This window comes from Nyctereutes procyonoides, unplaced genomic scaffold (genome assembly GCF_905146905.1).
Source record: "Nyctereutes procyonoides isolate TBG_1078 unplaced genomic scaffold, NYPRO_anot_genome, whole genome shotgun sequence".
Taxonomy (NCBI): domain Eukaryota; kingdom Metazoa; phylum Chordata; class Mammalia; order Carnivora; family Canidae; genus Nyctereutes; species Nyctereutes procyonoides.
This window is the reverse complement of record NW_026575140.1, coordinates 68,626,116-68,653,097: the sequence shown is the minus strand read 5'-3', so window position 1 is coordinate 68,653,097 and position 26,982 is coordinate 68,626,116. Positions and strand designations below refer to the sequence as shown.

General features: G+C 39.8%; 2 protein-coding genes across 3 annotated transcripts in view; both read right to left on the bottom strand.

The window, feature by feature from the left end:
* BCO2 (beta-carotene oxygenase 2) overlaps positions 1 to 16,915 on the bottom strand; it is a 46,970-nt gene extending 30,055 nt beyond the window's left edge. The window contains exons 1-2 of one of the 2 annotated variants that reach the window (XM_055304905.1): positions 16,801 to 16,915; positions 12,178 to 12,382 (exon numbers count right to left, since the gene is read on the bottom strand). In XM_055304905.1, the coding sequence (XP_055160880.1) occupies positions 12,178 to 12,382; positions 16,801 to 16,888 (293 nt within the window). In that variant the 5' untranslated portion in view covers positions 16,889 to 16,915. Of the gene's footprint in view, positions 1 to 12,177; positions 12,383 to 16,015; positions 16,134 to 16,800 lie in introns of those variants that run through there. The other variant, XM_055304906.1, reaches the window with a different exon arrangement.
* A 2,962-nt stretch (positions 16,916 to 19,877) lies between these two features.
* TEX12 (testis expressed 12) lies at positions 19,878 to 22,502 on the bottom strand. Its single transcript, XM_055307090.1, has 4 exons — positions 22,440 to 22,502; positions 21,343 to 21,454; positions 21,194 to 21,245; positions 19,878 to 20,427 (listed from the first exon to the last, which is right to left on the bottom strand). Exons 1-4 carry the CDS (start codon positions 22,500 to 22,502, stop codon positions 20,283 to 20,285), a joined length of 372 nt encoding a protein of 123 aa, XP_055163065.1. The 3' UTR covers positions 19,878 to 20,282.
* Between the last annotated feature and the right edge of the window lie 4,480 nt (positions 22,503 to 26,982).

The window sequence follows — 26,982 nt, the reverse complement described above, 5'->3', positions numbered from 1 at the left end:
TTTTATGCATTGTCTCCTTTAATTCTCATGCCCAATCACTAAAATCTGTATTATTAGCCCCATTTCTCATGGGAAAACTTGCCCAAGACCACAGCACTGATAAATGGCAAAATGGGATCTGAATCCACTCCATCTACTCCAAAGAATGTATTATTTCTACTACATCAAAGAAAGCATATAATGAGAGAAGAAGAATACTCAGGGCAGAGGCTGGTAGGTATCAACACCAAAGGCACAAGGGAAGTGAGATGAAGAACAAAAAATTTATTTTAGAATGAGAAATCTGATGGGTAGAAAAAAAATCAGGAGAGGACACCTGGGTGGCACAGTTGGTTAAGCATCTGCCTTTGGCTCAGGTCCTGATCTTAGGATCCTGGGATCAAGTACCAGGTCAGGCTTCTTGCTCAGCAGAGTCTGCTTCTCCTTTCCCCTGTGCCCTTCCCCTCCCCACACTCGTGCTCTCTCTCAAATAAATAAATCTTTAAAAAAAAAAAAAAGGGCAGCCTGGGTGGCTCAGTGGTTTAGTGCCGCCTTCAGCCCAGGGCATGACCCTGGAGACCCAGGATCGAGTCCCATGTCGGGCTCCCTGCATGAAGCCTGCTTCTCCCTCTGCCTGTGTCTCTGCCTCTCTGTCTCTCGTGAATAAATAAATAAAATCTTTAAAAAATAATAAAAGAAAAGAAAAAGAAAAAAGAATCAGGAGAAATTGGTATGGAGGAGTTCAGGGATGAGAGAATTTTTTTTATGTTTTATTTTTTATTGGTGTTCAATTTGCCAACATATAAAATAACACCCAGTGCTCATCCCATCAAGTGCCCACCTCAGTGGTGGCTTATTTATTTTTATTTTTTTTTAATAAATTAATTTTTATTGGTGTTCAATTTACCAACATACAGAATAACACCCAGTGCTCATCCCGTCAAGTGTCCCCTCAGTGCCCATCACCCATTCACCCCCAGCCCCCGCCCTCCTCCCCTTCCACCACCCCTAGTTCATTTCCCAGAGTTAGGAGTCTTTATGTTCTGTCTCCCTTTCTGATATTTCCCACACATTTCTTCTCCCTTCCCTTATATTCCCTTTCACTATTTTAAGACAGGCAGTCGATAATGTTAAACACTATTGAAAAGTCAGGCTAAGGACTGGAAAGCCCATTTCATTTAATAATTACACAGGCTTGGTGACCTTTTTGAGAACAGATACTGTAGAGTGGGGCGTTAGAAGTCAGAGGGCCGTGAACCAAGAAGACATGAGGAAGCAGGTAAACAGAGGCAGTGAGGGAGGAGAATGGATATTAGCTGAAGGGGAAGGTACAATAGCCAACGAAGGTGTTTTAGCGTGAGAGAGCATCTGGAGGCTGAGATGAGGAGTTGGTTAAGGAGAAACAGACACAAAGGAGGGTGTGAATGATGTGGCAAAGGTTTCAGAGGAGAAGACAAGGGCCATTTGCTCCTCTGATCATGAGAAGGCAGGAAGAGGCATTTTGTGGAGAAGTTTGGGAAGAGGGTAGTGGACAAAGCTCAAGTCTGATGGCCCTCTTCACTATGAAGTTGGCTTTACTGTGCCTGTGACATTGAGAGGGACAGATGGAGTAAAGGAGGCTTCAGGAAGGGATGCTGTGAGAAGCTGGGAAGAACAGTGAATGCTAACCATGCCGGCAATACCAGATTCAGCTGGGGCTGCCAAACATGGTGCTGTTCTTGAACCTGCCAGCGGGTTATGTGGTCTCCCCTGGAACTGCTGGGCAGGCCTGCACGGGAAGAGGAGATGGGTGCATCCAGGACTGGTAGTGGTCAGAGGGGATGTGGGGATCCCCAAGTAGAGGAAGCATGGACAGTGGTGAGAGTGGGTTTGAAGTAACAGACGGTGGGATCTGTACCAGGGACAAGTCAGAGGAGCATTGATAAATTGAGAGGACAGAGAAGACAGAGGACGGGAAACCCTGAGGAGATTGAAATTACGTGGGGGACAAGCAGACTCTGCTAAGCACAGAGCCTGACACAGGGGTCGATCTCATGACCCTGAAATCAATGACCTGAGCCAGAATCAAAAGTTGGATGCCTAACCCACTGAGCCACCCAGGTGTCTCAACACTGAAAACAAGTTTGATGGGAATGAAGGAGTAGGGACACTGGAGTACTGAACGGAGAGCAGAGTCTCAGAGTTCAAGATATCAAGGGCAGGACGATTCTGTGGCATAAGTTCCATGATGCAGATGTAGCTTTGTCATTGTGGCACAGAGGGGAGAGTCACTGCAGCGGGGATGGGAGGTCCTGAAGTCAGTCCAGGACAGTGGTAGGTATGAAAATGCTAAGTGTAGTTCCCATTCCACCCAAATTCATGTCATTTTAAAAACTCATAAGCATGGAATCATTGATATCATTGCTTAAATCACTGATAAAATCAGTGAAATATTTTTGATTGAAAAATGGCTCTTAATTGAAGAAGACTACTATGTCTGCATGTTGACAGAGACTCCTGAATGGCATCTCACAAAGGGACCAACACTCATGACTGAGTGGGGCTACTCTCATCCATAGGTTGGGGTCCCCCGGCTTTAGTTCTCCACCTGCCCAGGAAGTTTGATCGGGGGGCCAATCACTAAACCAAACCTCTTCTTTGACCTGAAGGCATATGTACCTCATACCCAAGGGGAAGGCTAGATCCTGTCCTTCTGTAAATGCCTACTGCCGGCTCTGAAAAAATGGACCAGCCACATTACCACTTCCCCCACAAAGATGTTTATCTTTAAAGAGGCATGTAAAAAAAAAAAAAAAAGAGGCATGTAGTACAAGCCTAGGCCATGAGCAGCCCTGCTGCTTAGTTTTAAAATTTATTAGAGCTACTTTTGCAGCAGATGAAAGACCATATGCTTTTGCAAGAGACTGTTACCCTCTCAGGGTTGGACTAGTAGTTTTATTTTTCTCTTCCTCCTCCCTCTTCTTTTTGGCTTATATTTTCAAATTATAACTTGCATGGAATCAAGATATGGAAATAGAAAAAAGCTCAACTCTGCTGATTAGGGCCAGGGGGATCCACAGACCAGCTCATTCACCTTCTTTTTCTCTGCCTCCAAACCACCTACCATCCAGCCATAAAAATAATGGTCAGATTTCATAGCAACATGGGTTAAAAGGCTTATGATAGCGTGAAACTTTCTAAATAAGGGCAAAAAAAAATCAACTACTATCCAAGATATAAAGAACCCACACAGCTCAATAGTAAAAAAAATAATAATAATAATTAATTAATTAATTAACAATTCAATTTAAAAATGGGGAGATCTGAGTAGATGTTTTCCCAAAGAAGACATTCAGATGTCCCAGAGGCATATGAAAAGATGCTCAAAATCACTAATCATGATGGAAATGAAAATCAAAAAAAAAAAAAAAAAAAGAAAAGAAAATCAAAACCACAATGAGATAGCACCTCACAGTTAGGATAGGTAATATCAAAGAAATGACAAGTAGCAAGTGTTGGTGAGCTGTTGAGAAAAGAGAACCCTCATGTACTGTTAGTGGGAATGTAAATGGTGCATCCACTGTGGAAAACAGTATGGAGGTTCCACAAAAATTAAAAACAGAATTACCATATGATCTAGTAATTCTACTTCTGGGTATTTATCTGAAGAAAATAAAACACTAGCCCCAAAAGATATCTGCACCCCCTCATTCATTGTAGCATGACTTACAATAGCAAAGACACAGAAACAATCTGTGCATCAATGGGTAAACCCATAAAGAAGATAAAGTATATGTATATACAATGGAATATTATTCCATCATAAAAAAGAAGGATATCCACTATTTGTGACAGTATGGTAAAGGCATTTTGCTAAATAAAAAAAAATCAGGTGTTAAAAGACAAATACCACCTGATGTCATTAATACAAAGAATCTTTAAAAACAAAACAAAAAACAAGAAACCCCAAGTTCATAGAACTAGACATGTGGTTGCAAGAGATGAGGAGGAGGGGTAAGTTAGGTGAAATGGGTGAAGGAAGTCGAAAAGTACAAAAATAAGTAATGGGAATGTAATATACAGCATGGTGACTATAGTCAATAATCTATATTGCATATTTAAAATTACTAAGAGAAAAAAACCTTAAAAGTCTTCATAACATGAAAACACTATGTGTGGACAGATGTTAACTAGACTTACTCTGATGATCATTTTGCAACACATACAAATATCAAATCATTAGGTTGTACACCTGAAAGTAATGTTATGTTAATTACACTTCAATAAAAAAATTCTACACACAATATGATTATAATTATTTAAAACCAATCTATACAAATGGGGCAAAGCCTAGCAGGAAATACACCAAAGTGCTACCAGGATATGGTCCACATTCCCCCCAACCACCATCTCTGCTCTGTTCGATATTTCTTTTTTTTTTTTTAATAATGAATTTATTTTTTATTGGTGTTCATTTGCCAACATACAGAATAACACCCAGTGCTCATCCCGTCAAGGGCCCCCCTCAGTGCCCGTCACCCATTCACCCCCACCCCCTGCCCTCCTCCACTTCCGCCACCCCAGTTCGTCTCCCAGAGCTAGGAGTCTTCATGTTCTGTCTCCCTTTCTGACATTTCCTACCCATTTCTTCTCCCTTCCCTTCTATTTCCTTTCACTATTATTTATATTCCCCAAATGAATGAGACCATACACTGTTTGTCCTTCTCCGATTCACTTATTTCACTCAGCATAATACCCTCCAGTTCCATCCACGTTGAAGCAAATGGTGGGTATTTGTCATTTCTAATGGCTGAGTAATATTCATTGTATACATAAACCACATCTTCTTTATCCAATCAACTTTTGATGGACACCGAGGCTCCTTCCACAGTTTGGCTATTGTGGACATTGCTGCTAGAAACATCGGGGTGCAGGTGTCCCAGCGTTTCATTGCATCTGTATCTTTGGGGTAAATCCCAAGCAGTGCAATTGCTGGGTCGTAGGGCAGATCTATTTTTAATTCTTTGAGGAACCTCCACACAGTTTTCCAGAGTGGCTGCACCAGTTCACATTCCCACCAACAGTGTAAGAGGGTTCCCTTTTCTCCGCATCCTCTCCAACATTTGTGGTTTTCTGCCTTGTTAATTTTCCCCATTCTCACTGGTGTGAGGTGGTATCTCATTGTGGTTTTGAATTGGATTTCCCTGATGGCAAGTGATGCAGAGCATTTTCTCATGTGCATGTTGGCCATGTCTATGTCTTCCTCTGTGAGATTTCTGTTCATGTCTTTTGCCCATTTCATGATTGGATTGTTTGTTTCTTTGCTGTTGAGTTTAATAAGTTCTTTATAGATCTTGGAAACTAGCCCTTTATCTGATACGTCATTTGCAAATATCTTCTCCCATTCTGTAGGTTGTCTTTGAGTTTTGTTGACTGTATCCTTTGCTGTGCAAAAGCTTCTTATCTTGATGAAGTCCCAATAGTTCATTATTGCTTTTGTTTCTTTTGCCTTCGTGGATGTATCTTGCAAGAAGTTACTGTGGCCGAGTTCAAAAAGGGTGTTGCCTGTGTTCTCCTCTAGGATTTTGATGGAATCTTGTCTCACATTTAGATCTTTCATCCATTTTGAGTTTATCTTTGTGTATGGTGCAAGAGAGTGGTCTAGTTTCATTCTTCTGCATGTGGATGTGCAATTTTCCCAGCACCATTTATTGAAGAGACTGTCTTTCTTCCAATGGATAGTCTTTCCTCCTTTATCGAATATTAGTTGACCATAAAGTTGAGGGTCCACTTCTGGATTCTCTATTCTGTTCCATTGATCTATGTGTCTGTTTTTGTGCCAGTACCACACTGTCTTGATGACCACAGCTTTGTAGTACAACCTGAAATCTGGCATTGTGATGCCCCCAGATATGGTTTTCTTTTTCAAAATTCCCCTGGCTATTCGGGGTCTTTTCTGATTCCACATAAATCTTAAAATAATTTTTTCTAATTCTCTGAAGAAAGTCCATGGTATTTTGATAGGGATTGCATTGAACGTGTAAATTGCCCTGGGTAACATTGACATTTTCACAATATTAATTCTGCCAATCCATGAGCATGGAATATTTTTCCATCTCTTTGTGTCTTCCTCAATTTCTTTCAGAAGTGTTCTATAGTTTTTAGGGTATAGATCCTTTACCTCTTTGGTTAGGTTTATTCCTAGGTATCTTATGCTTTTGGGTGCAATTGTAAATGGGATTGACTCCTTAATTCCTCTATCTTCAGTCTCATTGTTAGTGTATAGAAATGCCACTGACTTCTGGGCATTGATTTTGTATCCTGCCACACTGCCAAATTGCTGTATGAGTTCTAGCAATCTTGGGGTGGAGGCTTTTGGGTTTTCTATGTAGAGTATCATGTCATCGGCGAAGAGGGAGAGTTTGACTTCTTCTTTGCCAATTTGAATGCCTTTAATGTCTTTTTGTTGTCTGATTGCTGAGGCTAGGACTTCTAGTACTATGTTGAATAGCAGTGGTGAGAGTGGACATCCCTGTCTTGTTCCTGATCTTAGGGGAAAGGCTCCCAGTGCTTCCCCATTGAGAATGATATTTGCTGTGGGCTTTTTGTAGATGGCTTTTAAGATGTTGAGGAATGTTCCCTCTATCCCTACACTCTGAAGAGTTTTGATCAGGAATGGATGCTGTATTTTGTCAAATGCTTTCTCTGCATCTAATGAGAGGATCATATGGTTCTTGGTTTTTCTCTTGCTGATATGATGAATCACATTGTGTTTTACGAGTGTTGAACCAGCCTTGTGTCCCAGGAATAAATCCTACTTGGTCATGGTGAATAATTTTCTTAATGTACTATTGTATCCTATTGGCTAGTATCTTGTTGAGAATTTTTGCATCCATGTTCATCAGGGATATTGGTCTATAATTCTTTTTGGTGGGGTCTTTGGTTTTGGAATTAAGGTGATGCTGGCCTCATAGAACGAATTTGGAAGTACTCCATCTCTATCTTTCCAAACAGCTTTAGTAGAATAGGTATGGTTTCTTCTTTAAACATTTGATAGAATTCCCCTGGGAAGCCATCTGGCCCTGGACTTTTGTGTCTTGGGAGGTTTTTGATGACTGCTTCAATTTCCTCCCTGGTTATTGGCCTGTTCAGGTTTCCTATTTCTTCCTGTTCCAGTTTTGGTAATTTGTGGCTTTCCAGAAATACGTCCATTTCTTCTAGATTGCCTAATTTATTGGCATATAGCTGTTCATAATATGTTTTTAAAATCGTTTGTATTTCCTTGGTGTTAGTAGTGATCTCTCCTTTCTCATTCATGGTTTTATTAATTTGAGTCTTCTCTCTCTTCTTTTTAATAAGGTTGGCTAATGACTTATCTATCTTATTAATTCTTTCAAAGAACCAACTCCTGGTTTCGTTGATCTGTTCCACAGTTCTTCTGGTCTCGATTTCGTTGAGTTCTGCTTGAATCTTTATTAACTCTCTTCTTCAGCTGGGTGTAGGATCTATTTGCTGTTTTTTCTCTAGCTCTTTAGGTGTAAGGTTAGTTTTGTATTTGAGTTATTTCCAGTTTTTGGATGGATGCTTGTATTGCGATGTATTTCCCCCTCAGGACTGCTTTTGCTGCATCCCAAGGATTTTGAACGGTTGTATCTTCAGTCTCATTAGTTTCCATGGATCTTTTTAATTCTTCCTTAATTTCCTGGTTGACCCTTTCATCTTTTAGCAGGATGGTCCTTAACCTCCACCTGTTTGAAGTCCTTCCAAACTTCTTGTTGTGATTTGGTTCTAATTTCAAGGCATTATGGTCTGAGAATATGCAGGGGACGATCCCAGTTTTTGGTATTGGTTCAGACCTGATTTGTGACCCAGTATGTGGTCTATTCTGGAGAAAGTTCCATGTGCACTTGAAAAGAATGTGTATTCAGTTGAGTTTAGATGTAAAGTTCTGTAGATATCTGTGAAATCCATCTGGTCCAGTGTATCATTTAAAGCTCTCGTTTCTTTGGAGATGTTGTGTTAGAAGACCTATCGAGTGTAGAAAGCGCTAGATTGAAGTCACCAAGTATAAGTGTATTATTATCTAAGTATGTCTTAATTTTGGTTATTAATTGATAATATTTGGCAGCTCCCACATTCGGGGCATATATATTGATGATTGTTAAGTCCTCCTGTTGGATAGATCCTTTAAGCATGATATAGTGTCCCTCTTCATCTCTCACTACAGTCTTCGGGGTAAATTTTAGTTTATCTGATATAAGGATGGCTACCCCTGCTTTCTTTTGAGGACCATTTGAATGGTAAATGGTTCTCCAACCTTTTATTTTCAGGCTGTAGGTGTCTCTGTCTAAAATGAGTCTCTTGTAGACAGCAAATAGATGGGTCCTGCTTTTTTATCCAGTCTGACACCCTGCGCCTTCTGATGGGGTCATTAAGACCATTCACGTTCAGAGTTACTATTGAAAGATACGAGTTTAGTGTCATCATGATATCTATTCAGTCCTGTTTTTGTGGATTGTTCCATTGGACTTCTTCTTAAAGGGGAATTTTGAGAGTCCCCCTTAAAATTTCTTGCAGAGCTGGTTTGGAGGTCACATATTCTTTCAGTTCCTGCCTGTCTTGGAAGCTCTTTATCTCTCCTTCCTTTTGAATGAGAGCCTTGCTGGATAAAGTATTCTTGATTGCATGTTCTTCCTCATTTAGGACCCTGAATATATCCTGCCAGACCTTTCTGGCCTGCCAGGTCTCTGTGGAGAGGTCTGCTGTTACCCTAATACTTCTCCCCATAAAGTCAGGGATTTCTTGTCTCTTGCTGTTTTAAGGATCTTCTCTTTATCTTTGGAATTTGCAAGCCTAACTATTAAATGTCGAGGTGTTGAACAGTTTTTATTGATTTTAGGGGGGATCTCTCTATTTCCTGGATCTGAATGCCTATTTCCCTTCCCAGATTAGGAAAGTTTTCAGCTATGATGTTCAAATAGATATTCTGGACCTCTGTCCTTTTCGGCGCCCTCAGGAACCCCAATTAAACGTAGGTTTTTCTTCCTCAGGCTGTCATTTATTTCCCTTAATCTATCTTCATGGTCTTTTGTTTGTCTCTTTTTTCCTCAGTTTCCCTCTTTGCCATCAACTTGTCTTCTATGTCACTCACTCGTTCTTCTACCTTGTTAACCCTCGTCATTAGGACTTCTAGTTTGGATTGCATCTCATTCAATTGATTTTTAATTTCTGCCTGATTAGATCTAAATTCTGCAGTCATAAAGTCCCTTGAGTCCTTTATGCTTTTTTCTAGAGCCACCAGAAGCTTTATAATAGTGCTTCTGAATTGGCTTTCTGACATTGAATTGTAATCCAGATTTTGTAACTCTGTGAGAGAGAGGACTGTTTCTGATTCTTTCTTTTGAGGTGAGGTTTTCCTTCTAGTCATTTTGCTCAGTGCAGAGTGGCCAAAAACAAGTTGCATTGGGAAAAGGAGAAAAAGAGAGAAGAGAAAGAAGGAAAGAAAAGAAAAAAAAGAAAAAAGGAAGAAAAAAAGAAAAAAAAGAGAAGAAAAAGAGGAAAAAAGAAAGAAAGGAAAATAAAGGGGTGGGGGAAGCAAACAGAAATCAAAAATCAAAAAAAAAAAAAAAAAAAAAAAAAACCAAGGGTGAATATCCTCTGATTCTGTATACTGTAAGTCCCTTGACTTCCCCTGGAACTTTCCAGTGCTGCTTGGTCAATAATTTGTTTTTCCCCCGTCCGTCTAGCTAGTCTTCTGGGGGAGGGGCCTGTTGTGATTTTCAGGTGTTAGGACTTGGGGGAGTTGCTCTGCCCCCTGCCTGGTGCAGGGCTCAGTAAGTGATGTTTATCCTGTTTATCGGTGAGGCCACTGTGAGGCTCAGTGGGGGTTGTTTACCCTGTGAGGCCCCAGAAGGAACAACCACAGTGGCAGCGGCCAGCCTTGGAGCCCTGGATTCAGCTCCCGCAGTAGCTACAGAGCTCTCAGTCTGCAGGGGCCTGGATGCTCTGGGGGCAGGGCCGCTGATCTGTTCAGCTTGGGGCAGGAGCGTCCTTGCTGTCCTGTGCCCTCCTGGCCTCTGCCTGTCCCGGGGAGAGGCCAGATCCTGGGCTGTGTCCCCGATGTCCTGTGCTCCCAGGCCTGCGCTGTTGGATTCAAGCTCCCGGCCGCGCTGCCCCTTCTCCGCGGAGCTGCAGCCTGAGCCCCTCCGAGCTGCTCCCGGGTCCAGCCGTGCCGCGGGCTGAAGCCCTTTAGGGATCTCGGCGCACTCTCCCCAGGGGCAAGTGTCTGTTAGTGTCCCAGGGAGCCTGAGGGCATCCCCACCCTCCTGGGGTCCTGCTCTAACTCCCTGCCAGCGCCTTTCCTCCAGGAAGATTGGTGAAGCCCCTGCTTTTCCGGGAAGATTGGTGAAGCCCCTGCTTCTCTGGGATGGTGCTTTCCTGTCCTGGGGGCACTCGCCCTGGCCTTAGCCCGGCTCCTCACGGGGCCATTCCCCCTTGGATGCCTTTTGTTTCATTTCTTTTTTCCCCCGTCTTTCTACCTAGATAGAAGCGTGAACTCTTCTCACTGTAGCATTCCAGCTGTTCTCTCTTTAAATCTCAGGTCAAATTCATAGATTTTCAGGATGATTTGAAGGTTATCTAGGTAATTTGGTAGGGACAAGTGACTTGGGGACCCTACTCTTCCACCATCTTGCCCCTCCCCCACTCTGTTCTATATTTCAAAAAGTTTTATATAAGTAAAAACTTTTATAACGAAAAAAAGTTTCTAATATTCGAAAATGTTTAAAGAGACACTTAATTGGCTCAGTGGTTGAGCATCTGCCTTTGGCTCAGGTTGTGATCCCTAGATCCTGGGTCAGGCTCCTTGTGGGGGGCCTGCTTCTCCCTCTGCCTGTGTCTCTGCCTCTCTGTATGTCACTCATGAATAAATAAAATCTTTTTTAAAAAAAGTTTAAGGCAAAGAAGATTCCTTCCTTACCATAGGGGTTTCTTTAATTATTTCATGTCCCTACTAAACATACAAAGTAATAATAAAGAATCACTGGTGTTTTTCATTTATTTATATGTATTTATTGAGAGCTATTTAAGAACAGGCCAAAAAAAAAAAAAAGAACAGGTCACTGTCCTAGATACTGGGGATATAGGGTGAATAAGAAAAAACTTTCTGCCCTCATGGAATTTATATTCTAGTGGAAGAACACAGCCAATAAAACAACAAATAAACAACAACAACAAATACTAGGCATTGACAGCGCTATGCATAGAATTAAAATAGGTAACACCATTTTTAAAAAAAGATTTTATTCATCTAGTTGGGGGGAGGGGCACATGAGCAAGGGGAGGAGCAGAGGAAAGGGACAAACAGACCCTGAGCCAAGTGCCAAGCCCATCACTGGGCTCCATCACATGACCCTGAGATCATGACTGAACCGAAGCCAAGAAACCAAGAGTCAGGGACTCAAACAACTAAGCCACACAGACGCCCTAATAGGTAATATAATTAATAATAGCATTTTTAGATTGGGAGATCAGGAAAGCCTCAAAGGACATTTGAGCTGATATCTGAATGACAAGAATCAGACTTGGGAAGACAGATAAGGGCCAATGCCAAGACCCTGAGCAAAAATAAATGTGTCCAGTTTGAGGAACTGAAAAAGTCATGGTGTCTGGCGAGCACTGAGTAGGGGAGCTGTCTGAGGTGAAGACATTGCCTCTTCCTTCAGGAACTTGTGGTGAAACAGAGCTTGGTAGTCATACAGGCACTTCTCTTTTGGCATAAGCCTTCAGAGGACTCTGAATTCATAATATTCTGCAAAGCAGAAAAGTCTGAACTTTCTTTTCTTTTTTTAAAGATTTATTTATTTTTATTTATGATAGAGAGAGAGAGAAAGAGGCAGAGACACAGGAGGAGGGAGAAGCAGGCTCCATGCCGGGAGCCCGACGTGGGACCCAATCCCAGGACTCCAGGATCGTGCCCTGGGCCAAAGGCAGGCGCCAAACCGCTGAGCCACCCAGGGATCCCCGTTTCTTTCTTTCTTTCTTTCTTTTTTTTTTAAGAATTAAGTGTCTTTTCTTTTCTGTAGACTACGGTTTTCTCACCTGTAATCAAAGGGACTGCATGCAACATTAGCCTCAGAGAGAAAACAGACTTAATGCACATTAATGCAGAACCAGTCACACTAAAAAAAATCTAAATTGTTCTCCAAAATCAAGACTTACTCATCCTTCCCAAACTCGAATTTCCCAGGCCCAATTCGAAGTAGATAGCCACTGAGCCACTCAGGAAACTGTCCTCGGACTTGGGCAGAAACCATCTGTGGCGTCTCCTCCACCGTGGTTAGTAGTGGTGCAATACACGGGAGCCTTTCACGCTTATGGAAGACTGCCTTCTTCTGATGAGTACCTTCCATGTATTTCTTTAAAACTGTGAAGAGGAAATCAAGAGTCAAAAAATTGTACAAGATACCTGTTTCTCCAGAGACAATACTCCTACCTACTAGTAAGGGAAAAGTAAACCCAATACTAAATATCATCTCCAAATCCCTCTACCTCCTCATTCTCAAATGTCACCTCTCTGGATTGTTTTTTTTTTTAAGATTTTATTTATGTATTCATGAGCAACACAAAGAGAGAGGCAGAGACATAGGCAGAGGGAGAAGCAGGCTCCCTGAGTCTGATGAGGAACTCTATTCCAGTACCTCAGGATCACACCCTGAGCCAAAGGCAGATGCTCAACCACTGAGCCACCCAGGCATCCCGGGTCTCCATTTTTGAACTAAAACAATCCTTTTTTTTTGTAGTCTTGCAGTACAAATCTGCCTAAGAATTAACTCAAGATTTTATTACTACTATCATTTCTCACAGTTGAACAATGGTCCTATTTTCACAAGACTGACTCTACATATTAACCTCAGATGTGCTAAAAGCAACCTCATTGTTAGAATGAAAAATGACCACTATTCATTACTATCCTAATTACATCTATGTCAGTACTTTTGATACACCAAAGTGGGATGCCAAGGATTTCATAGCAATTTATGAGAATTTAGTAGGATCTGTAATTCAATTTCTTCCATTTTAGTGGCATACACATGAATGTGCATGGTATTTTCTAAAAGAAGGGTGTCATTTTAAAAAAATGAAGGATGTCATGAATTCAATTATGCAGTGATACATGGTCTGAAATTATCTGGGCTTCAAAAGTCACGAGAAGAAAAAAATCATTACTATATAATAAGCTGGAAATTATCCCTATTATTTCATATTTATTTGATGTTCACAAGATAGTGTTGCCTAATACAGAGAGGTGGTGAGATATATAATTAGACTGTGCTTTATTTTATTTCACAGATCTTGAACAGTAAAATAGAAATCTAAACCAGAAAAACTAACACAGAGAGATACTATTCCTCCGAAGAAGTGAGATTTACATGATTTTAGCAAAATATTTTACAATGTTATATCTATTATCCCATTTCTTCCAAATCTATAAAATTCAGTTTAGAGTACATGATTCCTTCTACTTTCCTATAAATAACAATTCAAACTGAACTATTTCCTAATTTCCCAAATAAAATTGACTCATCTATCCCTAAGGAAATGCTAGTATTGTTCAAATTCTATCTCAAGTGCTACCTCCTTTAAGAGGAAGTCTAGTGTAATATTTGATAAAAGTACTGGCCCAGGTTCTTCTGCTGGGCTCCAGATTACTTAGGTTCAAATCCTGGCCTCCCATTTTTCAAATAAATAGCCTTGAACAAGACAACCTCTCTGTGCTCTGTTTCCTCCATTCTAAGATGGGGATAATAATAATTCTTATTACTTCTAGGGCTATAAAAAATAAATGAGTTAGGTTATGTATAGGTTTTAGAACAAGGTTTTAGAAAAAAATGTTACCTATCATTATTTATATAGCTTTCAATGATCAACCCAACAAGACCTAACATCATTTTCCTTCAAATTATTTATTCATTCTACAAAGTGGTAACTGGTAAGGGATAAAAGGTATTTGAATTTGATGTAAAGGAACTTGTTCCCTAGTAAATGGACATACAAACAGACCATTTGTACTGTAATCAGTGTTTTGTTTGAGCACTATTTCTCAAGGTATGATCTGAGGACTACCTGGAACAGAAATACACGGTATTACTGCTAAAATGCAGATTAATGGTCTCCAGACTGGACCTAAGCAGAATCAGATACAGCAAGCAAGTATTCTTAGCTATACCAAAATTTGAGAACCCCAATATTAGAGGTATAAAGAGGATACTTTGAAAATTTGGAGGAGGAATTTATCTTATTACTTTCATTTATATTATGCATATTCATCTCACTCTCCTCTTAACATTAAAATAAATGTCCCGAGGTCAGTGATTTTAGTCCTCACACTTAAATAGAAACTGAATACCCAGATTGGACATTTGTCTGAATAGAGATTCATGAATTTAAAACACCTTGCGGGATCCCTGGGTGGCGCAGCGGTTTGGCGCCTGCCTTTGGCCCAGGGCGCGATCCTGGAGACCCGGGATCGAATCCCACGTCGGGCTCCCAGTGCATGGAGCCTGCTTCTCCCTCTGCCTGTGTCTCTGCCTCTCTGTGTGTGTGTGTGTGTGACTATCATAAATAAATAAAAAAATTTAAAAAAAATAATTATAAAAAAAAAACCTTGCATTTTAGAAAAAAATGTATATGTCCATATGTTTTGTATGCCATAGCATGTTATTGGCAGTTTTTTGTACACTTCAAATCTTCCATGGCACTTGATATTGTGATCTATACCTCTTTAAACCCTTTTCTATTCTTGGTTCCTGAAAACACTGCATTTTTCTAACTTCCCTACTCTCTCTTTGTTTGCTTTACACTAGCTTCACTTACTAGCTGACAACCTTGGGTAAGTTACCAATCACTCTGAGCCTCAAGTTTTTCAATGGTAATATGGGGATCATGGAGTGAAAGGAGGATAATATTTCCCATTTGTATTTGTTGTCATAATTAAATATAATAAGAGTAGTTTCCCTTAATTGGCTCCTCTTCTTATCACCTCTTGAGTCTGACCTTGGACCTTACTCTTTATAATCTCAGCACACCCTCCCTGGTAGTCTCACCAAGTCCCTTAATTTTACCAAGTACTTCTTACAGGTGACTCTCAACACGCCAAAAGAGAATTGTTCATTTTCCCCTTTCCAAATCCATTTTCTCCACCTGCTAAATCATCTAGCTTCAAAATCTCTGTGGGCCTTGAATTCATCTTCTCCACTGGCCCCTCACATTCACTAAGTGGTTAAATTCTGACTATCCCCAGACAGGACCAGGAAAAGAATGCTAAGGGGATGATATGGGGTGGCCAGTATAAACTATTAGGGCTGAGAAGTTTACAAGGTTGCCTGGGGAAATCCTTTGTAAAGATTTTTGCTAGTCCACCCCACCTGGGCAGTGCCACCCGCCCCCCCCCAATTTTTCTGCCTGAACCTGTCCTCCTCAATCTCTCTTACCTATCCAGTCACTTCCTTTCTACTGTCCTAATTTAGGTCCTCACATCCTCTTAGAAGATGTTAGCATAGCCTCTTACTTGGAAGGAGAAACTAGATAGGGAAGCTATCTACCTTGCAGAGCCTCTGACTGGGTGGGCCTCGTGATCCTTTGATCCCTTGGGATGGCCAGAGGCCACAGGCCAATTGTCTCCAGCTCTAAAAGATCCCATCCAATTTACTCCAATGTAAGGTAAAAATATTATCATTTTCTATGTGTGCTATGATGTGAAAAATTTCGGGAAGCATTGTTACAAAATTAATCTTCTTAAGTACAGATCTGATTGTATTAAATAATCCTCCAAAAGCCTTCACATATAACTCCTCGCTTCTATCAAGTAAAGTCTAAACTTCTTGGCAGGCACTGAAGGCACTGTACGATCTCACACCAACCTACCTGTCCAGGTGCCCCCTCACTAATGCCTTCCACTCCAGCCAAACTAAACCATTCCCCATTCTCTTCTCATCATAATTACAACCTTCTCTTCACCTAGGATATTTCCCATCTCTTCCAGGTGAAATTCACTTACCCTACTCATCCTTCAAGATCCAGTGCCCATAGCAGGTGCTTCTCAAACACAGCATTCCCATTTTTCTATAGCAAGAACTGATTCTCATTAGTGTGAACTCACACAGCATCTATTTCAGCTCTGTTAAGGCACTCATCTTACTCTCTCTTCTGTGATAAAGATGAATACAATTTATAACCTCTACTACTGGTATTTCTTGAATAAAGGATCACTTGTTTTTACCCCCACTCCAGTACCTAACACACTATGTTGCATACTACAAGCACTAAATTATTAAACAATTTTGAAGTTTATAATGCATATTAGTATGATTCCTGGTAGTTCAACATCAGCCAATTTCAAGAAATAAAATCTTGTCATGATAGTACCTATAATAAAAAGCTAGAAAACAACCACCAGACGTTTTAAAGCAGTCCCCCAGAACGCAAATAGAATAACCAAACATTTACATTAGGATGAGTAGCAGTGATTTGCAATTGAGAAGGGTCTAAATAGTGAATATTCTTCATATTGCAGATTCAAGAGAATCCCTAAACCCTGAATCCTGCCCTGTATGTTATACAAAATATACAAATAGAAAGACTGTTTCCCTGACAAGTAAACAGATCCTGACTCAAGTCTTCCTTAACTCCCAGCTCCATGGTGTTGCTGCCTGCACCTGCTACACACAGAGTGAAAAGCTTCATAAGCCCCCAGAACTTTTCAGGAAGGAGACACAGAATTGGAAGCCTAAGGTGCTACGTAGGAAGAGGAGGAAGGGGAGGAGCAAGGGGCAAATCCCCTACCTGGGATCCAGTGAACTACCACAGAAAGGAACCCCACTGCAATGGTAGAAAGGTTGCTGACAAAATGGAGAAAGGTCTGAGAAAACATTCTGGTACTGAATTTAGTAGCAGCAGATCCTGTGATTTCCAAAACCTCACACTTCCTGGGCTGTCCTTGGCTCACTGACAGAATAGGAGGGAATGGGGGAGGGAGTCAGGGAAGGCAGACAAGGGGCAGGGCTTCCAGACACCTGCAATCTCTTAGTCTCATTTTCAGGAGACATATCCTAACTACCTAACCTATCATAAATAGCTGTTTCAAATTCTGAAATTAGACCACTAATAGAGGTCTCCTTTCCTAAACTTTCTTCTTTCAAACCTCTTCTCACAGTACAATTAAACCCCTTGATCCATCGGCTCAGTTTCATTATGCCACTTCTCTCAAAGATCCACATCTCTTTCCTTAGAGAATATAGTCCAACGTAGTCTAGCAACAAAGGACTCTACCTTTTTGGCCACACCTACCTTTCCATCTTTTGTCTCTCTGCTTTCTAATATTTCATCCCTCCTTTTCTTTTCCATTTATTTAATTTACAAAACATTTTCTGACAAGCTAGTATGAATAAGGCTCTGTGAAGGTATGCTCTTAAAAAACATATAACCCTGTATATTTTTATTAAACAAACACTCTTGAACACCAATATATCAAATACTGTGCTACAAATTAGGAATATAAGGAAACAAGATTCAGTCCCTGCTCTCTGGTAGTTTAGATGATGCACTATTCCCTTGTGAATTCCCAGCTCCAGAGAATGTCTATCCAACATACCACATGATTTTGTTCTTTGGTGCCATTTTAGCAAGTCTTCCCCTGCCTGAAATATCCACTTCTTTCCTTTCCAAAACTCGTTTCACTACTTTTCTGACCCCTTTGCCAACATCCACTAAGGAGTTAACTAGCACTGCACAGAGATACTTTTAACATTTACCTATCCTGGCTTCCTAGCAAAGACATGTAAGTATATTTCAAGAAAGGAGTGGTTACAACTGTCAAAAGGGAGAATAGAGTATCTTATTCTGTATTCCCCTCAATGCCTAGCAGAGTATGATGTACAAAAATATTCAATATCTATTTTTATTGGTAACTAGTGAGAAATAATTTATAAACTGTGACATTTTATTGAAATGAGTGATATTAGAAGTGCAAACTAAAGGGTAATAACGTATCTGCAGTTGTTAATCATCCAAAGATAATTATTTTTGTTTATATGGATGGTACAAAAAACACCAAAACGTGATAAAAATCAGTCTTAATTAGGCTTTCAGGAACTTTTATCATAGGAGGTAGCTTTTCTGACCAGTGAACACATAGTAACTAAAAATCAGTTCCCCTAGTCTTAATCACACCAAAGGAAATGATCAAACCAATTTTCTGAACCATCATAAAAAAGAACATGTTGAACAATGGTGATACCATCAAGATATAACAAGCATATTATGAAATGCCCTCTGAAACAATGTTAGCCTTATCTTTCTCATTAATAATAAATGCTTATAAAAGAGTAACTCGGGAACATTAAATTATGATGTGCCAATAGATGTCTTTGTATTTAGAACATTATAAAATTCTGTAAGTTAACAGAATAACTCAAAACCTATGTGACATGTCATAGCAACTCAAATATAATCTTCTGGTTACATTTAGTATTTTCAAATTCCATTACTGGAATGCCTGGGGGGACTCAGTCAGTTAAGTGCCTGCCTTCGACTCAGGTCATGATCCCAGGGTCCTGGGATGGAGCACCCTATCAGGCTCCCTGCTCATGGAGAGTCTGCTTCTCCCACTCCTCTCCACTCATGCTCTCTCTTGTTACCTCTCTCTCTCAAATAAAGGAATAAAATATTTTTTTAAAAAATAAAATTCTATTACTTTTTTTTTTTAAGATTTTATTTATTTATTCATGAGACACACACAGAGCGAGAGACAGGCAGAGACACAGGCAGAGGGAGTAGCAGGCTCCATGCAGGGAGCCCGACGTGGGACTCGATCCAGGGTCTCCAGTATCACACCCTGGGCCAAAGGCAGCGCTAAACCACTGAGCCACCCAGGCTGCCCCTAAAATTCCATTACTGGCTGGTCCGAAGGTAGTGAGTTATCTCAATTGAAAAAATAAAATAAAATAAAATAAATAAATAAAATTCCATCACTAATAGCTCATTGACCTTCAACCTATCCTGTGCCATTAGCATATCCCTCTATAAACCTAATTAATTTTTTTTTCACTTAACCAATATTTTTAGTTAATATTTTATTTTACTGTTTTCAATCCTTTCTTGCATGAGTACTTATATAAATGTGGTATATATGCCTTCAAATAGTAATGTGATTGCTATTTTAGTTGTCAGATGAGTTTTAACATTTAGAAGGCAGCAAGGCAAATATCCTGCACACCAGAGGAATATCAAATTCCCTGTGGTGCTATTTGTAAATATGTCCAAATTTGTGATTGCTTATATGGCAAAATATACATAAAATAGATTGAATTACTTATATGATTGACAAATGTGTGCTGATTTTTAAAATTCTGTTTAATATAGTTATCACATATAATAGTTAACATATAATTATAAAACATATTAAAAGTCTTTGATAAAATCATACACAACCTTCCAACCTTTTTTTTAGCTAGATGAGTTTTAGATCCTCTAATTGAAATTCAATTTATGAATTATCATAGGTTTTAAATGACTCACCAAGGTTACTTTGTTGTTTAGGCAATCTTATACCACACAGTTGCTAAGGTTTCTAAACATAATTTATTAACTGCACCATTGTATGGTTGATATGTAAAAAAGCCAACTCATGTAAGGTTCTGGTTAGTAATTTCTGGTTTTTATTTTATCACTTTTATCACAAAAAAAATAATTTTAAGCCAAGAATTTTTATTAGTCATATATAATAATAGTTAAAATAATCAAACGATAACATTAAACGCAATAGTTGAGTCATATTTTATTACATATTGTGAAACTGGACAAATTATCTTGAGGTTTTAGTTTTTTTTAATAATACTGACCATGAAAACCATTTAAAACTATCTCCAATAAAAAACTATCTCCATAGCTATCTATCTGCTATTTAGACAGAGTATTCTAAAAGAAAAAGTGCATTATTGTTAAACATTATCAAATTAACTCACTGAGTTCTCTTTTAGAATTTTAAGAAAGGCTAGGAGGTTTAAAAAAAATCTACAGAGAACTTAAATAATTTATACTTCTATGAAATATGCCAAATATCCAACCCTCAAAAAAAAAGCTACATACTTCATATTAATGTCCAGTTTAAAGGCCCTTTTAAATCTAGAAAAGAAATGCAAGGAATTTCCCCTTCTACATTTAAGGTACACATTTTCTTTAGTAACTAGAGAGCTTTCAGAGCATAAATGTCATTCTTTTAGTACAATAATGGGCTTAAATTCTCAGCTTATGTTAAGTACACAATTTTATCTGTGCAATGTGTTTGCAATCACTGTAAACCTCTGTCTCAGGAGCTCTCTTTTTTGTATTAGAAAGTTTTCAATAGTATTGGCTTCTTTGAAGAGTCCATCTATCTCGTCAATATAAGATGCATCTACTGCTGCTCTCTCACTAATGAGGAAAAAAAAGTTTTACGTTAAACTAAATAGTTATAATGTCTAGTGACACTATCACAGTGATGTTATTTGTTAGCAACTTCATTTAAATAGCTTTGCATATCAAAAAGCTTCAATAACTTACAAACACTCTTCAGTGAAAGTTAAATTAGTCATGTAAACATTTTGGACTATTCAAAGTCTCCTGACACTGCAGACTATATATCTTACAATACATTATAATTCCCATATTAAACTATACACATTATTTTAACAGCCACACAAACCATCTTCCAAATACAATGATTGTCCAGTAGTTAAAAAAAAAAAAAACACCTTAAAAAACAAAACAACAACAAACATCTTACAAACATGATAATCTCAGGCAAATAAAATATTTAAATTCAGTCTTCAAATATATGACATAATATTTTAATATCTCATAAATATATTTATCTTTAATAGCACTCTTATCATTAACTTCAACAAATGGCATCTTTCTCAAAGAAATTTTTTTCATAAAATGTTAAATGTTATATCATCTAATCAGAGATCAAAATACAACCAACCTAGTACTTAGCTTTGGTAGTAACAAAACACAGGATTTTAGTGGAAAAGTTCATGTTAGTCTTTGAAAATAACCAACTAATTAATTATTTAAAAACTCTGAAATTACAATTACTGGACAGATTTGCAGCCACTGAACTAACTTCCCATTATGGTTTCGAGAAAAAAATCATTTCTAAGAGAAAGACTCAAGAGGATATACTATAAGTACTTGCCTTAAGATCTTTGCATATGTAGACAACATTAGATTAATTTCCTTGCTCATATCTGTTCAAAAAAAAAGTCACTGAGTAAGTTATGAACTATAACAAACTTTCTGTATTAGAAAATCATTGTTTAGAAATATATGCATTTTATATATCACCATTCAAATCTTTCTCCAGGGATTCATCTTTATAAAACAGTCCAGAGCTTTCAGAGAAAGAGGAATCTGATTTTCCAAGAGAAGACAGTTGTGGACTATCTGGCATTTGAGGCTAATAAAAAAAAGTAAAGAAAATAGTCAACAGGATTCTTAGAACATATGCATGCTGTCCCCAAAAAAGGCAAATAAAATATCTTTCAGGGAAAGAGCAAACATACTAGAAATTATATGCACTCATGTCCCACTTAGTCATTTTATTATCGAGAAAATTTTTAGGCCTAACAAGCACCTTATTCAACATGCTAAATTTTACTTTGGCTTTACGTTAGGCTTTGATTATGGTATGAATCCCTTGATGGAAAAGTTTCCTGTATCCTGAAAGGGTAGATGTTTCCACAGCAATAATGTAAAACTTTCATTTAGACAACAGACAAATGTCTGGAAAACTCTGCAAGATATTTTTTTTTTAATTTTTATTTATTTATGATAGTCACACACACACACACACACAGAGAGAGAGAGAGAGAGAGAGAGGCAGAGACACAGGCAGAGGGAGAAGCAGGCTCCATGCACCGGGAGCCTGACGTGGGATTCGATCCCGGGTCTCCAGGATCGCGCCCTGGGCCAAAGGCAGGCGCCAAACCGCTGCGCCACCCGGGGATCCCCTCTGCAAGATCTTTAAGGAAGCAAATAATATCCTAAATGCAAACAGATCTATTGGTGGGAGCAGTAGTGAAGAAGGGCAGAACACAGTGCTCTTAATTGAAAATATCAGCAACTATAGTACCTAGGTCTCCTACTTACTAGAGCAAAACAATTACTTAAAATCTTCGGTATCATACATGCATGAAACCATTTGTTTCTACACCACTAATTACAACAAAGAAATCTCCCAATAGTTTCTTGAAGACCTCCATTAATTTAGTGAAAAAGCAGCTGGAGTCAACATAGTTCCTGCTGGGACAAGCCCAATTCCGGGAATATGAAAACATTAAATTCCATTCATCAACAGAACTTTGTTAAATAGAAAAAAATTTTGAGAAGTATAAAAAAAAAAACAAAAACAAAGGTTAAGGCTCCAGGAGCATATGGATTACCTCCAGCTCTCTTGGTCTCTTGCAATTCCTAGTATCAGGTTTTACGATGTGACTTGCCATCATATTCTGGAGGCAAGAGCTGCAAAGTTTAAAGGAATGCCAAATGTAAGTACAAACTCTATGCTACAGCTTATTTTAGTCTTCCCCTTTCTTCCTAGTCCCACCAATTTTATTTAAGCTCTAATTGTTCATTTAGGCTCTCGTTATCTGTCATTTATTTGAACTACTGAATTTCCCTCTACCCCACTCCATCCTATCAACTACTGCCAATATTTCAAACTGATTACCATATTCCCTTAACTCAAAATTCCCTTCCCACTATTCATTGCTCCAGAACAAGTTCAATTTCCATGGCAGGGCATCTAAAGTCCGACGTCACCTGGGGCCAACCTACCAACCCATGATTTTCACCTACTCCCTCTGCCTAGGTTCAGCCAAACTAGTCTCCTTGGCACTTTTGCCTCGTTTCAGAATTTAAGATTCTTCTACCTTCAAAAAAAATCTTAATGGTGAAATAGATCTCATAGTCTACCTAACTGGTTCAATGTCATTTTTCACAGACGTGAACACAGAGGCAGAGATCACTGGCCAAGTTCAAACAAGTACAACTGAGCCAGTCTAGAACCGAGATTTCGCGTCGGAGTTTCCACCGCCCTATCTGACCTTCACAGAGCATCAAATTTTACTCTTAAATTACTTTTCCATAAATCCTGAAGATGATTTCCCTAGGAATCTGAAAGATTACGGTCACAGTAAAAATGTAGAAACCCACACAGGGATAGCCTCTACGTCTGAAGAGATGAGCCCAGGGAAAAAAAAAAAAAAGAAAGAAAGAAAAGAAAAGAAAAAGAAAAAAAGAAAAAGAAAAGAAAAAAGAGAGATGAGACTGGTCTATACTCGAATATCAATTTACTTTTCTTCTTCTTCTTCTTCTTCTTCTTCTTCTTCTTCTTCTTCTTCTTTTCTTGTATAAACTATGGTGACCTGAAAAATTGTAATGAATCTGTTTGGTTGGTCACACATCATATTCGTATAAATGAGACAGAAAGACAGCAACAACGAACAATACTAAAACACTGATGATGATCATGAATTCCCTCCTGGTGCTCCACACGGTCTACCACCACAGCAGCAGGAAAACACCACACGTGCCCCGTAGGGCTCACTCTGCCTTGGGAAGTTCCAAAAGAGAAGCCACCACCAGAGCCCTTCTCTTCCTCTCCCTTCCCCTTTTTCTCTTCCCTTTTTCCTTCTACACCTCTTCTCTCCCCCTCAGGGTAGCAGAACGCGTGTGGACAGCAAATGAAAACTTCCACAGTTAGGTAATTCTGTTTCTGCAAAAATTAATCTGTCTGTGTTGTTGTTGTTGTTTTTTCTGTCATCCACTTAGCCGCCCTCCCCCACCCGCCCTGCTGAGTCCGCCGGGTCACGAGGCTGGGTGGGACTCCTCCCGTGACACACCCCACTCGCAGACGCCGAGCTCGGCTCCGCAAGCCAATGCTCCGGTGACCTAGACTTTACCAAGCAATGACCCTGCACCTTACGCAACTTTTTTTTTTCTCCTCATCTTGTTTCTCCTCAACGCCTAGTGGGCCCCTGGGGCCATGTCACCTACCTTTTTTTCTTCCCCTCGCTTCCCTCCCCGCGGCCTTTCCTCCCTCCTTGTGTTCCAGACCCGCTAATGCCCCTGAGAGGAAGCGTCCGTCCTCTCACCGCCTGGCTTCACACCCTCGAGAACATGCATCCCTCCCGCCCCACCCCAAGCCCAGGCTACTACTACATGGCGACGGGACCTTCCACTTCAGCGAAAGCGCGGGAATGAAGAGGCCTGGTTCGCGACCGAGCGTTGCCAGTGCGCAGACTCCGCGGGCTCCCAGCAGGCAGCGCGTGGGCCACGTGACGAGCCGCCGCACAGCTTCCAGCTTCCGGGAGCGCTGCGAGGAGCTCTCCCGCGCTTGGCCGAGGGGCGCCCCCCCCCACCCCCCAGTTGCGATCCGTGAGTCAAAAATCTCTCCTTGCCTCCAAGTGTGTATTTGGGGAAGATGGGAAGACCCTGAGGCTGGTTTCTCAGGAAAGAACGAGAATTGCCTGAGCGAGGCTAGGTGGGATGTGTCCCACCTGCTTAGAATGTCAGTAAAGGAGCACAAAATGGGTCACCGGACACTGCTTCGCAAATAAGACTTCCATCCTGTTCCAGGTGGCGTTTTCGGAAGCGAGACTTGCAACCCCGGGCCCTCCCTGCCTTCGCCTCCTCCCGCCCCCGGGCCCCTGCTGGAAGATTCCTTTCCTGCTGTCCCTAGGTCTAGTCGACTTAATTGGCAGCATTCAAAAAATACTTTCTAACATACATGGCCCACATACTTTGAAGTTCATGCTTTCCTGTGGTGACTTTGACCTGCAATTTCAAAGATAGACATTCTTAAGGTTATGCCCAGTTAGTTGATGGGAAAGAAAAAAATATATCACCTCATAAAACAAAGGTCAATAACATCATAAATTCCAGGTACACAGTCTCACACCTTAGCAAAACTACGTTTGACTCTGCACATGCTTCCCCACACACACACCCTTTGAAACATCTCAGTGTGTGTGTGTGTGTGTGTGTGTGTGTGTGTGTGTTGGCTATTTGTGAAAAAGGCCATTCGTTTTAAGTAAGCTCCCAGGAAATAGGTACTTGGTTTGTTTCACTGGATTTGCTAATATTGTGAAATATAAGTTACTTCATAAAACTAGACTAGATGATCAGGGTGCAGTTATTATGGGCAGTCTTTATAGGATCCCAACCACTGTTTGGGGACTGATCACAATCTGTGTTGACATCTTCCCCTTGTGTGATAAAATGAGGGGGGAAAGTAGAGCTTTTCATAAAGCCGCAGCATCTACCTGAAAAAATGGTCCTTTACTCTTATTCTATGTACTTCCTAGTCTTTTTGGTGTGAAAGTGGTTTTTCATGAAATAAAACCACAAAGATTTTTAAGGCTTTTAATGTCCTACTTGAAAAAATATAAAGTTGCCCACTCAGTGTTCATTCGTTCTGCGTTATCATTATTGTCATTATTCTTAATAGTCCATTAAATCCAAAAGCCTGGGAAATACTGATCTAATTCCTCTTTCAGACTTCACATTGTATGATATCTAAAGAGATCATTATCTAGTTCCTAAAATATTTCCAAGAAAAATGATTCCACCTAATACATAAATGTTTACACCAGATTAAGAGAACAGTATATAAGTTTTATTTTTTTTAAAAGATTTTATTTATTTATTCAGGAGAGACACACAGAGAGAGAGAGAGAGAGAGGGAAAAACACAGGCAGAGGGAGAAGGAGGCTCCATGCAGGGAGGCCGATGTGGGGGACTCCATCCGGGGTCTCCAGGATCACGCCCTGGGCTGCAGGCGGGGCTAAACCGTTGCGCCACCGGGGCTGCCCTAAGTTTTATTTTTAAAATGTTATCTCCATTGTATAAACTAAATGAGTAAGAATAAGTGAGAATACATGGAGAGTTATAGTTGTCTAGTGCTTTAAAATATTCAGAGGGCTATCATCATCTCATTTAACCTTTACAAACAATCCTGTGAAGTAGGCAGGACATGAAGACATCTGGGGTACTCTGTATCAAAAAAATGTTTATCCCAGAACTAAGAAATGGGTAAATTGTGCATTCCACATCTTTACAGTTGGAGAAAAATCACTGGCAATTAACACGTTTGGTGCTATGCTTTTGATCACTGTTTGACTCCACTTCATGCTTTCATACTCTATAATTGGAGGAGGAAAAATCTGTTATTTCTATTTCAATCATATGTAGATTCTTATTATATACTACTTAAATATGTGATTTTTTCTTCTTCTAGTGGTCTCTGCACCAAGCACTCTGACTATCCCACCACAGACTTCCTTTGTAATCACTCCTGGGACCTGATGTTTTTGACCTTATAAAATAAAAACTCTATTTTCTTAAAAAACAAAACAAGCCCAACTAGCTACTTATGGACACATTTCACTTCCTAATTCTAGAACCCCTCTGTTTTCTTTTTTTTTTTTTTTAAGATTTTTATTTATTTATTCATGACAGATACAGAGAGAGAGATAAAGCAATGCAGAGACACACAGGCAGAGGGAGAAGCAGGCTCCACACAGGGAGCCCAACATGGGACTTGATCCCTGATCCCGAGGATCACCCTGGGCCGAAGGCGGCGCCAAACCACCAAGCCACAGGGGCTGCCCAACCCCTCTGTTTCTATACAGTCTCTATATGCACAAAAAAAGCAAAAACAAAAAGTTGCTTTGCTAATTCCCTTGCTAGCAAGGTAATACAATTTAGCACATGTTCAAGAGAAAATTGTCCAAGGAACTTTGTATCTGCTAATTATTTCCAAGGCTGTAATATTTTACTTTAAGTTACATTTTAGGTGCTATATTACGTTATAGGGACTATTCTAATAGGGCTGATTACTCAGCACCGCAAGATAAGGAGTTTTGTGCCAAAGTGTGAATAGAAAGGCTCAAAACAGAGTTGTTGTTGTTTTAAGATTTTATT